This window comes from Squalius cephalus, assembly GCF_949319135.1.
Source record: "Squalius cephalus genome assembly, chromosome: 11".
Taxonomy (NCBI): domain Eukaryota; kingdom Metazoa; phylum Chordata; class Actinopteri; order Cypriniformes; family Leuciscidae; genus Squalius; species Squalius cephalus.
This window is the reverse complement of record NC_137132.1, coordinates 24776476-24791011: the sequence shown is the minus strand read 5'-3', so window position 1 is coordinate 24791011 and position 14536 is coordinate 24776476. Positions and strand designations below refer to the sequence as shown.

The following is a 14536-nucleotide window of genomic DNA, read 5'->3' as shown; positions in this document are numbered from 1 at the left end:
ATATACACTAGATGTCGCCTTGTCTACAGCAGTTCATTGGAACGAATGTCTTTGAGGCGACATCTAGTGTATATATCTATGCACCAGTCTGCGTACACGTCACACACCAGGACGCCCTCAGATCACTTGGACGAAATTTAATTTAATACCAAAAGTGAACTATCCCTTTAAGGAAAAAATGTGTCAAAATTATAAACTTTTGTTGATCACAGAGCTTGTTTTTAACGATAATCCAAAAGCCTATGGGAAAATCCTATTGGGTTTTTGTCGCAGGAACCAGTGTGATGCTAACTGTCGTTAAAGAATAAACTGTTCAATAATGAAATTAAACAAACACACTGACAGACAGTACGATTCTTACTGTAATTGTTTGGTGTCCCATTTAAAGACATTTCAGGCCACTACGGCAGGTTTCCACAAGCAATGCCATTGTACAGGTCAACATGCAGCCCTGCCCCAAATACCCGTCATAGTCAGAAAGTCGACATCAAGCCTTCTGATTGGCTAACACGCGCGGGCCGCGGTAAGAGCCTGACAGAGGCAAATGTGATTTCTTAGGGCAGTTTTTTAGTTATAACTCATATTTTATGCATTTTATTTACATCTGCTTCAAACTACTAGTAATTATAGTCGCCTAGTAACGGATTGTTAACGTTCAAATTAGCTGTGCCTGAATTCCTGTTCTTTATTATTTGCTGGTTGCACACTCCATAACCGCAGATGCAGTATAATTGGACATTGTTCTCATACTGTTTAAATGTATAATACTCATTTGACATACTGTTTACTATGTGGTTGGGAAGCATGCATATTCGTACACTGGGACTGTCTATAGCTAATAACCTCCAAAATTTTAAATATGCACTCTTAATCAGTATTCGTTATTTATTTCCTAAGCTTATATAATTTCCAACTGTGCAAAAGTATGCAGCTCTCTTTCATTTTGTGTATATATTCTTTATCTCTTTCCTGTAGCACCTGGGGCACTTTTAGAAAACTTTATTTCCAAACTCCATTGAAAGCTAATTATTCTTATTACAGTGCTTAAGTTTATTTACATTTAATGAGCTGTGTGTGTGCAGGTCTGGAGGTCTTTAATCTTACCGCATTAAACTGACCCTGTTTGCTTCAGAAGCTTAATACTTTAATCAATAAATATCCAAGATAAATGATTCCACACCAGGCAAACACACACTCGGTAAACAGTTCTGCTCAATATCCTTCTCATTTTGAGTCATGGCTGAAAAGAATCACACATTAGTCACATATTTAAGTCTGTCAAACACTATCAGCCAGATGATCTTTCAGCACAATCTGAGTATGTGTGTGTCTCGCCGTGAAAGTACAGGTAAAGTGTTTTCTCATCAACAGCCACAAGAACCTTTTTTGTTGTAAAAGATGATGGTCTTGTCTATGGCCATGATGAGAACGCTGGGTTCTTCAACATCTGTTTTCAGGCATTCATTACTGCAGCCTCAGTGACTAAAAATGATGATTATACAGTACACTACTCACACAAACACATACAGTTCTGGAAGCAATTATTGATAATGTATGAAACATGATGAAATGAAATATGACTTGAGTGGCCAATATGATTTGTCAGAGTTGGTATGTGTTCTACGCTTTATGTTTTTGTACTTTTTTTTTTGATTACGTGTGTGTGTGTGGGGGGGGGTGGCTTCAGGGTTAAAGAGCCATTCTATCAGCAGGCTCCTGCAGCAGTGGCTGCATTGTCTAGTTGAATGCCTGAATTAAAGGACTTTGTCTCCTTTGTGAGGGTAATGGCCTCCTTCACACAGACAGCACAACAATGGGGAGCGAACAGAGGAACCCCATCCCTCACTTTCCATCCCCTCCCACCTTTTTCCTCTTCCATCATTTATCTTCCACACCTCTCCTTGTCTGCCTCTTTTTCACCCTTCAAGAGAACATGACATCATCCAACACCTGTCTCTTTCTCTCTCTCTCTCTCTCTTTCAGTCTGTCCTCCTCTGCCTTTATTTGCTTAAGCCTTGTATTATGTTCAAATTCTGGGAATGATTTTTCACCAAAAATTACACCATGAAAATCAACAGCAACAAAATCAAGTAAAGCACTTGTTCTGCGCAGTAGAAGCATGGTGCTAGCAACAACAAGATCATGGGTTCGATTCCCAGCTAAATGAACATGCTTGAACTGATAAAAATGCACACCATCATTGCTGTTTACATTTATTTTAATAAAAGCATCTGTCAAATGCATAAATGTAAATAAAATACCAAAAACAAAATACATTAAATAAAAACAAATATTTTTTGGTTCTATGCAGCCTTTAACTATGGGTGAATTGACCGGCAAACATGAGAATAATAATATAATTTTATACACACATTCCACAACTTCACATGCATGTTCATGATCCTAAATGATTTTTTTTATATATATCAAAATATATTTTAATTGATATTTTGTGACTTTTTCTCATTTTACCAGTATGTCCACCATAGTCCTGAGTTGGATATTTTGGGGATATTTAATTTTAATTGTATCAATCAATAAACTCCTCTAGAAACAAACCTTGTTGTATTATTTTAATTTAATACTGTGAAGCTGCTTTGATACAATCTGTATTGTGAAAAGCGCTATACAAATATACTTGACTTGACTTGACTTGACTTGTATATTTTTGTGAATTATTTTTTTCATTAATTCATGGCCACCATGATTTTGCCAAGTAAAACATGTTTTGTTGATCCTGGATCAACATTCCTGTCTGTAAATTTAGTCCTAACCTATCTCCTGAACCTAACCCTACCCATAACTTCTCCCTAAAATCAGAGTGAAATGACAGGTGAATAATATTGGTGTAGAAGCATCTAAACCTGGTTGTAAACCTAAACTTGACATAAACTGTAAACTAGTCCCTTAAATCTGATTGGTTGATTGGAATGTTATTCCAGGATCCACAAAGATGTTGCCCATGGTGAAATCAAGTTCACCTTAATTCATTGGTTTGTTCATTCATTCATTCATTTTGGGTCATTGTTGTCAATGATTTGTTTGTTTGTTCTTTCAATAATAGGTTTGTTCCTTCAGTTATTGGTTCTTTCAATAATGTCATGTGTTGGTTCTTTTATTAAATTTTTTTCCATGTTCTCTATTTCCACAGCTGCGTTTCAACAGTTTGTTTGCTTGGCAGGATGACCTTTCTTTTGGTAATATCATTAATTGATGCAGATTAATTCATTCATTCATTTAGTAAGTCATTAATTATTTGACTTGTTCAATTGTTCATTAACTCCTTCAATGGTTCATTTTAGATTTCCTCCCTTTCAAATGTTGGATATCAACAGATTCTGTTTTCTCTCTTTTTTATCTTGGTTTAGTGTCCCAGTAAAGATGTTCACCTCTATTACCCTCTTCAGCCTTTTTGCTGGATCCCATAATCCTGTCTAGATCAAGCACAGCAGCGCCTCACATCACTTTTCAAGCATAGAGGAAGATAATGATGATAAGTCTGAGGAGAAAGAATATCTGATGATCGCATTCTTGTGCCCTGTTAGATAAAGTCATGAGGTACGTTTGGCCTGATCTCTATCTGCTCCCATAATGCTTTTCAGCATCAACCCCAACCCACTCATCACTGTAGCGATCAGACACAATCATCTTCAGAAATATCCAGGATAAGCCTCTTGTTGGTCTTTGATTGGCTTTATATACTGAGATCAAATACGTGTGTGTGTGTGTGTGTGTGCGTTGAACAATGTGCTTGATGTCATATTCAGTTCAGGTATTCCACAACAGTCATATAAAATGTTGAAACATTAGAGACAATGTTTATATAGGCTATCAAAAAATATTTTGAGATCTTATCAATTGTGTTCAAGATTTAGCATGTTAAATTGTGTGTGTGTTAATTTATACTGTATTGTGTTAGAGAGGTGGTCCACTGGCTACGTCAATAATTATTTCCAAGAGAGGATATTACTGCAAATAGAGAAGTCATTATTTCAGTAAAACCCAGAAAAATCATCTAAATTTTTATCGGTTAAGCACACACCAAAAGCCATTCCTCTTCTCTCTTTATCAGTTAAACACATACTGTGCGGAAATGAAGATCTCCAGCCTGGCGCTGCTGCTGTCTATTACCCACAATGCTTTTCAAGTCAGCTGTGATAATGGTTATGCAAATGATATGTAAATACAGCTAATGGACATGCTTCATTTGAACCGAGTTTTGATGTGCTGAGGAAATACCGGACAGGCCAGAGATACTGTAGAGAGCAGAGAAAAGCAGATTTATGTCATTATTATAGCATCAATCACAATGCTTTTAGCAGATATTACTGAGTTATGATTATATTCAACGTCATAAGCCCTATTCGGACGGGACTAGTTTTCCAAACGACGTTTGAGTTACAATTCTTATCAACCTACGTCTGTGATTTCATGTACGGATTCGGACGGGACTAACATCTCCGTGTTTATTACCGAGGTTGGAGTGTCTGTGTTTTACATGTGGGCATTGCAGAAGATCACGTGTTCAGAATGCGTGGATTGCGTATGAAATATAAAGTAAAACGTCCTAATGTATTTAGTGTTTTGTGTTTACAAAAATTGAAAAAAAAAATTTATAAAAATTGTAGTATAAAAAAACTAAACCTACATTTATCATCATGATTTTATATAAATGGGTTCTTATAATAAACCCACTGGAATAAAAAGTTTTAACTTATATAATTTACACGTTATGTAATTAAGTGCAGAAATGAAAGTAATCTTACCTGAAACTGATATTACAGTAGCCAGTCTTAACAGTTTACGTGATTTGGCTCTTCTTGTTGATTGAATTTTTTTATTTCTTCGCAGTGTACCGAACACATCTACATCCATTATCGGTGCGCAAAAAGCAGAAACTTGAATACCGGCGCGGTAGCGAGAGATTGTACGGTAGTTCACGTTGACCAAAACACACAAGAAAAAGCATTTTGGAAAAAAAACATTTTCAGCAATCACAGATATTCGCATTCGGATGGGATTAGATTTCTCTGAGGACCGCCGAGTTTGACGAAAAACAGTAATTTGCTCTGGAATTTTTACAGCGGTCGTGTGAGAAAAAGACAGACATGGCAGATTCGGACAGGATTAAAATCTCAAAGTACGTCTGTGAAACAGAAATTTCTCTAACGTCCCCCTGTGAAACTAGTCCCGTCCGAATAGCCTATTTTAACCAGCGTTTCCTGCACTACTTTTCAGTAGCAGGGAATCTTCGGTGCCACAGCCAAACAAATCCAAAGTGAGTTTGCAGGATGTTTTGAATAGCCTATAATGCAATAAAAAAAGATTTTATACCGCAAAATTATTCCAAGAAGCATCATTCCACGCGGGCTGCACACTGAAACAAATATAGGCTGCAAATTTCTTTCATAAAACTCTAGATAGGCTGATAGGTCCTTTACTCAGTCTGCTTGCTATCACATAATTTCTTATAGGGCACTGCTGATTGGTTCCTGCTGTATCAGAAGCCAGTGAGTTCGGCGCTCAACCTTCAAATACTTGGTCAGCATTTGCTGTAGCAATTGCACTGCGCTTTCAGAAACCCTCCTCCTTCCCCAGCTCCACCTGTATAGATCTGCTACGGAAAATGAATGTATGCTATATTGTGCAGCAGCAGCATGTTTTACTTGATCACAGCAGCGTGTGAAGGCTGACTCGCCAATTTTTAGCCGTGTTTTTGGCACAACCAACAAATTACTATTTGATGTTCGGAGCGATCTTGTATAGTAGTGAATCAAAACACACAGCTCAACCAGTGAATCCTGATTCATGATTCAGTGACATCGATGAGCCAGTTCTTTTGAATGAATCAAAAACAAATAGCACGATTCACGAAAAAATGACTTTTATCTTTTGTTTAGGCACACTAACTTTTTTGCTGTGAAATGAACACAATGGTTTCGTTAAAGATTAGTGACTGAAGTGTCATTTAGAAGTAGGCTATTGATTTCTCTGAGTGGAGATTATGATTGTATGAAAATTAAGGTTGACAATTCTTACTTTTTTAATATTGTAGTGTTTATTATGAATTATTTATCTGTGCACATCATTATTTATTTTTTAATTTATGTGTACTCTTAAATAACTTCTCTTCTCTGATGATGCGTTTTTCAGTGCGAGGGCGGGACGACCTGTCACTCACATGAGATCACAGCAATAGCAAACTACAACCATCCTATCATTTCCTAATGGACTGAATCATGTTTTCTTGTTCGAAAAGCAGTTTCACTCGATTATACGTCACAATAGAAAAGAAAAGACTATTGCAACTTCCACTTCACGCTGACCTTAATGAACGATTATAATGATTTCAAGGGCTAGGTTACAGAAATACATTCACACTCCCTTCACAGAGAAGAAGAGAGATTTAATGAGTTATGAGGAAAGTATGCCATTAGGAGTAAGCGCAAGGGGTGCTATGTCATCAGCCCATACACCCCGCAGGCCATTGCCCCCCTGAGAGCTGCTAATGATGGAGAAAAACGCAGGCAGACAGACCTGGTCGCATTTGCTAAGACTATGCATGCAAATATGCACACACACGCACATGCTGAGGCTCTTATTGAGTTTTTAGCTCTCTGTAGACTTCATTACCAACCCATCATAGATTTAGATTCTCCTGATTGCACTTTGCGAATTTGTGTGTGGCGTGTCAGAGAGAAACAATGCTTCGCATTATTAAAGCAAGGAGAAGGACCAGTAAAACACTCTATGTCAAGTACGTATTTCTTCACAAGAACTCACACAGCCAAGGCCTCCTCATTCACACGGCGATATGTCTCATTTTTCTGAGTTCGGATGTTTTTCTCTTGTGGTGTCTCCTCCACTGGTGCCTCTCTTGCATTATATCTTCACACCTGCATCCAATTACTCTGATACTGCCAGTTCTGGCTCTCAAGAGAGGGATCCAATGGATTTAAATCCCCAAAAGAGACTTTGAACTTCTCTGGGATTTGTGCCCGTGCTCAATGCTTTTGAGTTTGAGGTGGAACTAAATTAACCTCCCCATGTTTCAAGGAACAAACCTCCCCTGAAAAAAATATATGTGTTGGCATGCATTTGTGAAAAAAAGTTGTTTATAAGGTGAGAGTTTTAGAGGATGAAATAATTGATTTGATCAAATTTGCTGTTAAAAGGTATTCAGACACCAAAAAGGTATCTTCTGCAAGAGACAAAATAAGATATTTTGTAAGTCATTGAGGGTGCAAACAATTGTATTGACAAAAATGATTACACTCATACATTTTTCATATGATTTTTTTACTACGTAATCTTAAAGTATGAAATTCCTCAAAATGATCAAACGTGTTATATTCCTATGTGTCTTTTTTTTTTCTCAAATGTTCAGTTTGGCCTGGATATTATTGTGCATATTTGTGAGTTATTCTCAGCTAGCAACAAATATCAACGTTTTTTCGCATTCATTTTTGCAGTTATTGGAAATTATAATCGGCACTTCTTGTTTTTATGGCAACTCAATCAAAGTTAAGTTAGCAAAACAAGGAATTGGTTTAGTGTGCGAAAGAGTTAGGACAAAAAGTAAATTGGATGAGTGAACATGCTAATGTTTTTGTTTACTCAAAATAATCGTCGCCATCATCGCTCAAGTATGAAATCTTAACACACACATATTACAGACATTACACAGTGTGATTTGAAGTCAAAATATAGGCAATTACAGCAAAACAAACTGCATAATGAAGACACATTGTTTACACACCAGAGAATCTAAAGCTCTCGGAGAACTGCTCCAACCGCTGGGGGTTAATGGAACCGGGGCCATATTACGTCATTAAACGAATATTGACTCTTGTTTAATTATATGAAGCTCCAGCAGTGTGAAGAAATTTCAGATGTGAATCAGTTCCACGTCTTTTTGCAGTCTTGTGATTACTGCAATTGCACAGTATTTTAAGAGGTACTAAACGATGTGACGACAAAACGGTTTCACTTCTTCTCTTCTTCATTGTCTTCATCTTCTTCATGGTTCATCATGGTATCTTTCATTTCTATCTCTCTTCCACCTCATGTCTAAGATGATACCCTGAAACTCACGTACAAACACACTCTTAAACGACAGAAGAATGTCACACACTCACTTACAGCAGCATCTACCCCCCTCGCTCCTTCCGGAAAGTCAAAGTGTGGTGTCATTAAGCAGAGAGATGAGGCTGGGCTGTTTAAACTCTTTGTCTATTAATGCCACCACAGGAAATATCAAACACGCAGAAAGAATAACCCGACACCACCCGTTGCCCCCGGAAATCTGCCTACCTTTTTACACAACCGCCTCCCTAAAATGAATTAGCCACTTTAGGACGCAGTATTGGCACTTGTAGATTGAATTAAATGCGACAGACTCTTAAGACTTCTTTTAAAGTCTTTAATTAACTCTAATAAATGGAGATGCTGCAGAGTGTCATATTGAAGTGCATTGAAGGCTTTCTAATCACTTTAAAAGCTCAGAGGCAGATGTCAAGATTGTGTGACGTGTGGCACGAAAATGTGAACCGTTTAAAAGGATTTTTTTTTTGTCTGTGTGTGTATTTGTATGAGCGGAACAGGTAGTGACGTCTTATGAACAAGAGACATTATACGTGGGTGGGTGGATATGGACCTCCATAAAAGAATAGGGAGACTGTTGCCACTATCTATCTATCTATCTATCTATCTATCTGAATGAGAACAAATGCCCAATTCATAGGTTTTCCTATTCCTACCAAAATGCAGTATTGTAAAAATGAACATTGTGCTGCAAAATAACTTTACTGAGTGGTGGCATACATGATTTACACTACTACAAGGAAAAACTAATTTAAAAAAGGGAAAGAACACAAAACATCAAAACTCCGCTGCTAAATATGAACACATAGTTTCATTGTTGTACTAGTGTGTGTGTGTGTGTGTGTGTATATATATATATATATATATATATATATATATATATATATATATATATATATATATATATATATATATATATATATATATATATATATATATATATATATATATATATATTTAAAAGAGATTTGTGAAATCAGGGGGACCAGGAGAGGAACACCCAGTATATCAACCAGAGTGAACCGCACCACTTGTCTTCCTGTCCTTTTTTCTGTAAATGTCAGAGATAATGATGTGTTTTTAAATGTAATTTAAAACTGCACATACCCAGAATGAGGGCAGTAAGAGCAGAGGCCATTTATGTGTCAAATGAAAAAAAAAAAACTGAACATGACACATTCATAATATAGAACAGTGGTCCCCGTTTCTGATGGCTGGTCAGCCTGATGAACTCCTCTGTCCCTGGCTGTCAGTCTCACATTCTCACATTCAGACCAGGCTGCACAGGGAGATAGCACACACACACAAACACACAGTGGGCAAAGGACCTGTCAACTGGCAGAGAGACACACACACACACACACACAACCATAATTGTTTGAGAGCTTTCTAAACTGAATCTCTTAATACTGCAAACGAAAGGTTATTAAGAGCCTCTATGATTCACCAGCCAAGAGTCTCTCTCTCCTTCTTCCACATTCACTTTGGCTCTCTACGGCTCTTAAATGGCTCTGAAAGATTCCACACGGTGCAGGTCACCAGTAAATTATTATTGATAAGCTGCCAGCCTCACACCTGCCACTATATTTTAATATTTACCACTGCATAACTGTTCAGTGAAATAATTCCAGAGAATTATTGATTACGTCTATATAAAACATCTTCTTCTTCCTGGAAAGAGGTCTTAAAAGGTATATCTTTGGACATGTTTCCATGTCTTTGGCTTTTATACAATACACGTCTAACCTATGATGAAGCACAAAAAAATATTGTGTAATAACTTAAAAAAAGGAAGTTACCTGGTTGCCTTAAAATTGAGTTCATTGAAATAAAAAAATTTAGTTATTACAATGAAGGAGATTGATTTAATAAAAATAAACTCAAAATATTTTGTTATCTGAACCACATTAGTGATCTAAGTTGATTTGACAACAGATAAAAAGTGATAAATCATGAACATTTTTTTTATAATACAGTATGTTAAAGTTGATGGAAAAAAATTTGCATTATGCATTGGCTCTGAAACATAGATTTTATTCAAACAAACAATTAAAAATAGTGATATCTGCTAAAGTACAATTAAAAGCAGATTTGCACACATCCGTAAAACATTCTTTCCGATGACACATTATAGCCTCGAAAAACATAGTCAATGAGAGCTATCATCGTTGTTAAACGACAAATATAACCGCTTTTATTTTCTTATTTACAGTTTGGATAGGATGAAGAGTATGTGAAAGACGGGAAAAGGAAAATATGAAGGAATCATAATAATAGAAAAGAATAAGTCAAAAGGAAACGCTTCGCGGTGAGAAATTAACACGACGTGAAAGTTTTCCAGAAGAAGTTCTTGCATCCGGCTTTGCGCTCGCGAGGTGCCAGCATGGGTCCGGCGGCGCGCTCGAGCTCCAAACGCACGTCATCTTTCTCCACAGCGCGAGACAGATCCTCGGGCTCCAGCGCCTCGTTTTCTGCTTGCACGAGGTCTGAGAGCAAGTCTGCAAGTGTGTATCTGGCGAGTTCCTGAAATTAAAAGAGAGGGGGAAAAAACATTAGGATATTTATATCACTTGTTGCCACAAAGCGATAAAAAAATTAAATGAACGTTTGCGAATAACTGTCAAAAAATTGGACACTCATTTAGTTTTATATCAACTGCTTCAGCGTTGTGTTAAATAAACCAAAGATTTGCAACTTTTAGAATTTTGCTCTTTTAACTTAAGTCGGAATGTCTGACATCCGCCATTCACTGACCATATTCCCGTGTTTTATATGTAGACTATTATCGTTACTTAATTGTTCATCGCTTGTTATTATACATAATAATATCTTGCATATACTTTCTCTTGTTTCTGCCATGGGACCTTGACATTTCTAGCTTTGTTTCTGATTCCTAACGTTCTGGACCATGAAAAACATGAGCATGAGTTTATGTGCGCATGAGATTATATTAATCATAATCAACGTTATGTAAGTTCATACGATATCTATCTATACATTCTCTGTATATAAATTGCAGAACTTTGCTACTTTCCAAGTGCAGATGCGTCCGTCGATTTCAGCACCATGGACAGTGCTTTTGTTTGTTTGCTGTCGTATCAGAGAGAATGTGAGCATTTAGACTCAATCTAAAGTCATTTATAATGTCTATAAAATTGCCCAAACCATTAAAGTAATGTACCTGTTTTCCAGCCGGGTTGAGGAGAGATCTCTGCAGAAGTTGGCGGAGTTTGGCGTCTGACGGTGCTGCTGAGACGCTGCTGACGGCGAGCGCGAGGGACAGGAGCGCCAGTGCGCACTGGATACGCGTTGAGAGCATCTTTGAAAAGTATTGATTTGGTGAGTAAAAGTAAGAGGAGAGAGATGCGTCGGGTAGCGTTGCCTCTTCTCAAATGCTCCTTCTGTTGCAAATCATTCCTCCAAGGTTGCCTTTTAAATGATCCGTCTGACGTCAGGAGGCAAGGGGGGTTTCCTCCGCGTGCGTTTGAGTGATGCTGAGTGACAAAGATGACACCGATTAGGGGCGTGAATCCTACTGGAGGTGAAAGGGATTAATGAGCGATTTAACCTGCAATCGTTACTCAACCCTGAACACAAACTATGTGCCATACTGTATTTTGTCTATGTGTGAGTTTACCTGGGACCAAGTCTACCCACAAGGATAGAAAAACCTGAAATCACTTACAAAAACACAATAATCATACCTAACGAAAGTGTAAATGTATGTTTAAAAAAGTTCTGTGGTCGGAGAAAATATACTTAGCACAGTTTTAAACAAAACATTGAAAAGTCCCACTATGTGAGGATCAAATTGTGGAAAATGCTCTCACAATTATAGTAAAACATGCCCTAATCTGACTTGTGATGACATTGGAAGCGTTCCATTTGAAAGGCTTATAAATCAGACAAAATAATGTTTTAGTTTAAATCTACTGATATCAACAGGTTTATGGGTGAGTTTAGGGTTAGAGTTTCGAGCATCGTCTCTGCAAAAACCACTGCATCTAAGATGCTACTTCCCTATAGTAGGCGAAAAACAGCATGAGACAAAAAAGTGTCTGAAATCATAATACAAAAGTACATGGATGACCAGGTGTTTTGCCGAATTTCGACCCCCGCCAAATTATTACCCCCGTAGAATTGGTAGGTTTAGGATTAGTTGTGGGAGAGGGGTTAGAATTAGGGGTCGGGTTAGGAGGCAATCAGGTACTGACTTCAACGAGGGGGGTAATAATTTGGCAGGGGGTCGAAATTCGGCACAACACCGGCAAGATTCTTAAGTGTGCATACGATTGACACTTTATCCCATGAGGCCACGGGTGAATAATTGTTAATGTCTTTGAAGCGACGCAACTGATGCTGGTAGGTCACATGATCATGACAACATGTACGTACATACGTGTATGATCATGTACGTCCGGTCCGGAATATATTTACACTATACAGACATTCATAGTATATAAATACTTTTTTAGCGCATGCAAAGTAAGTACTTATTCAATATACCTCAACTCGAGCGAATGTGATTTCGAACGCAGCCATATGAATGTGTCCATGAGTGTTTCATTGAATCATTTATTCAACTAATTCAAAAACATTGAATCAGCAGGAACGTAACGTCAATATATTGTTGAACGGTTCTGCTGTGGGTTTGTTTAGAAGTATTTTGACAGAGCAAAAACAGAAAAAAAATCTGAAAAATCACTGTCTAAACTAATTACTAAATTTTACATTTTTGTTTACTGAACTTTAAAAGCAATATCACACAATTGTGCTGCTTTGTTATAGGCCCACCAATAATTATGCAGCCATAACACATACTGTATATTATCATTATTAATATTTATCAAGCAAACCTGCCAGACCTTTAGGTTTAGTAGCTTTTTGTAATTATTTTTCATAAAGTCTATGCACTGACAAGGCAAGTTTATTTAGGCACATTTCATACACAATAAAAGGGATTTAAAAGAAATATGAAAGATACATAGGAAATTAAAAAGTAAGAAATAAAAAATGATTTAAAATTGCAATGAAAACAGTCCTAGGTCAGATTCCAGAGCTCCAGAGCTTCAAGTTGGTTCTCTGGCAAACCTATTCGGCCAGGTCGCGCAAAAATTAATTGAAGTTGGTTTGGTTTACACTGGCTCATGCGTGTGCGCATTGACGTCAATGTTTCCGAGAAGAGCCTCGTGTCCTACTGCTTTCTCCCGGCCGGTCGGGTCGTGGATATGTTTGCCTCTTCCCTCCATGGGGGTTCTCAGTCGCCTGCGTACTTCTAATCAAGACCCAAGCTCCGATTAAGTGACGGTAATGGCCAGTCATGATCCACTCCGCGCGCGACTTCTGGTCCGTGATGTTTTAGAGGAGAACTCGCGCTGATTCCGTTGAACCCGTGAGGATGGCGTAACGGTCGTACCCGCGCTTAGGCTGCAAACCCGGTGACTTGGGACGCATTATTTACGCAGTTTCTATTTTTCGCACGCTGTTAAGTGCAAATTAATCTCAGACTAACACTTACCGACAGTATTTTTCACAGCCTGTATTTCTCAATGCTAATTGCAGTCTTGTGTGCTTGGAGCGCACGCAGTAGCCTTTGGCGGTTTGAGAATGCAAACATATTTAGACACATGGCTGGTGGCAATGATTTCTATTAGCACTAGTTTGGCAGAGGCCACCGAACTGCACGAGATCTTAAACTTTCATGAATGAGATTTAGATTCACAACTTCATACGCATAATATTATGCAGATACACAAATAAATCCTTGTCAGTAAACAAGTAAAAACTCACGGACACACACATTTAAATGTCCTAAAAATGTTTTGGATTGTGAAGACACTCAGTAGATGACAAAATATCAAGTGCCATTTATTTTAAAGAAAGCATTTCACAAATTAATTAAAAGTAGGCTACAAGTAAAACAATATACTGTTCAAAAGTAAGACAAAATAAATTAAGGACACTTTTTGTGAAACTTTACTTTCATCTTAAAGACCGGTTCATTAGAAGTCATTGCATGACAGCAAAAAATTGTGAAGTTAGTTCTGAGATTTTGCTATTTTGCTATTAATTCAATAAAAATCACACATTGAGTGTGCATTTTAAGTGTTCAAATAAGTTTAAGCACTTTAACACTTGCATATACAGGCCAAGCACTCTTCATTGGGTTAACAAACCTGCAGTGTTTCTAATTAAAGCTTCAGTTTATTGAAGGATGTTCACAATCTCATTTTCTCTTTCTCTCTGTTAAATGAATGTTGGCCTTTTCTCATAATGAATGTGCTGATTGAAGTTAAAATTGAGTGGCTGAAAACCTAGACTGCAGCAAGAAAATGCCTTTCTGATGAACTACACAAAACCAAGGAATGTTTCATTTTAAGCTTAATAAAACCAATCTTTAATCAGAACTGGGCTTCAAACACAGTCAACTAGT

The 14536-nt window shown here is 37.4% G+C and overlaps 1 protein-coding gene across 1 annotated transcript; it reads right to left on the bottom strand.

Moving 5' to 3' along the window:
- Nucleotides 1-10157: 10157 nt before the first annotated feature.
- On the bottom strand, nt 10158-11516 carry sst1.1 (somatostatin 1, tandem duplicate 1). The gene is made up of 2 exons (XM_079887076.1): nt 11285-11516; nt 10158-10626 (listed from the first exon to the last, which is right to left on the bottom strand). Exons 1-2 carry the CDS (start codon nt 11420-11422, stop codon nt 10420-10422), a joined length of 345 nt encoding a protein of 114 aa, XP_079743202.1. The 5' UTR covers nt 11423-11516; the 3' UTR covers nt 10158-10419.
- Between the last annotated feature and the right edge of the window lie 3020 nt (nt 11517-14536).

Coding starts and splice junctions, on each gene's coding strand:
- sst1.1 (XM_079887076.1), bottom strand. CDS start 11,422: ATGCTCTCAACGCGTATCCAGTGCGCACTGGCGCTCCTGTCCCTCGCG. Junction 10,627..11,284: donor TCAACCCGGCTGGAAAACAG/GTACATTACTTT, acceptor TTTTAATTTCAG/GAACTCGCCAGATACACACT.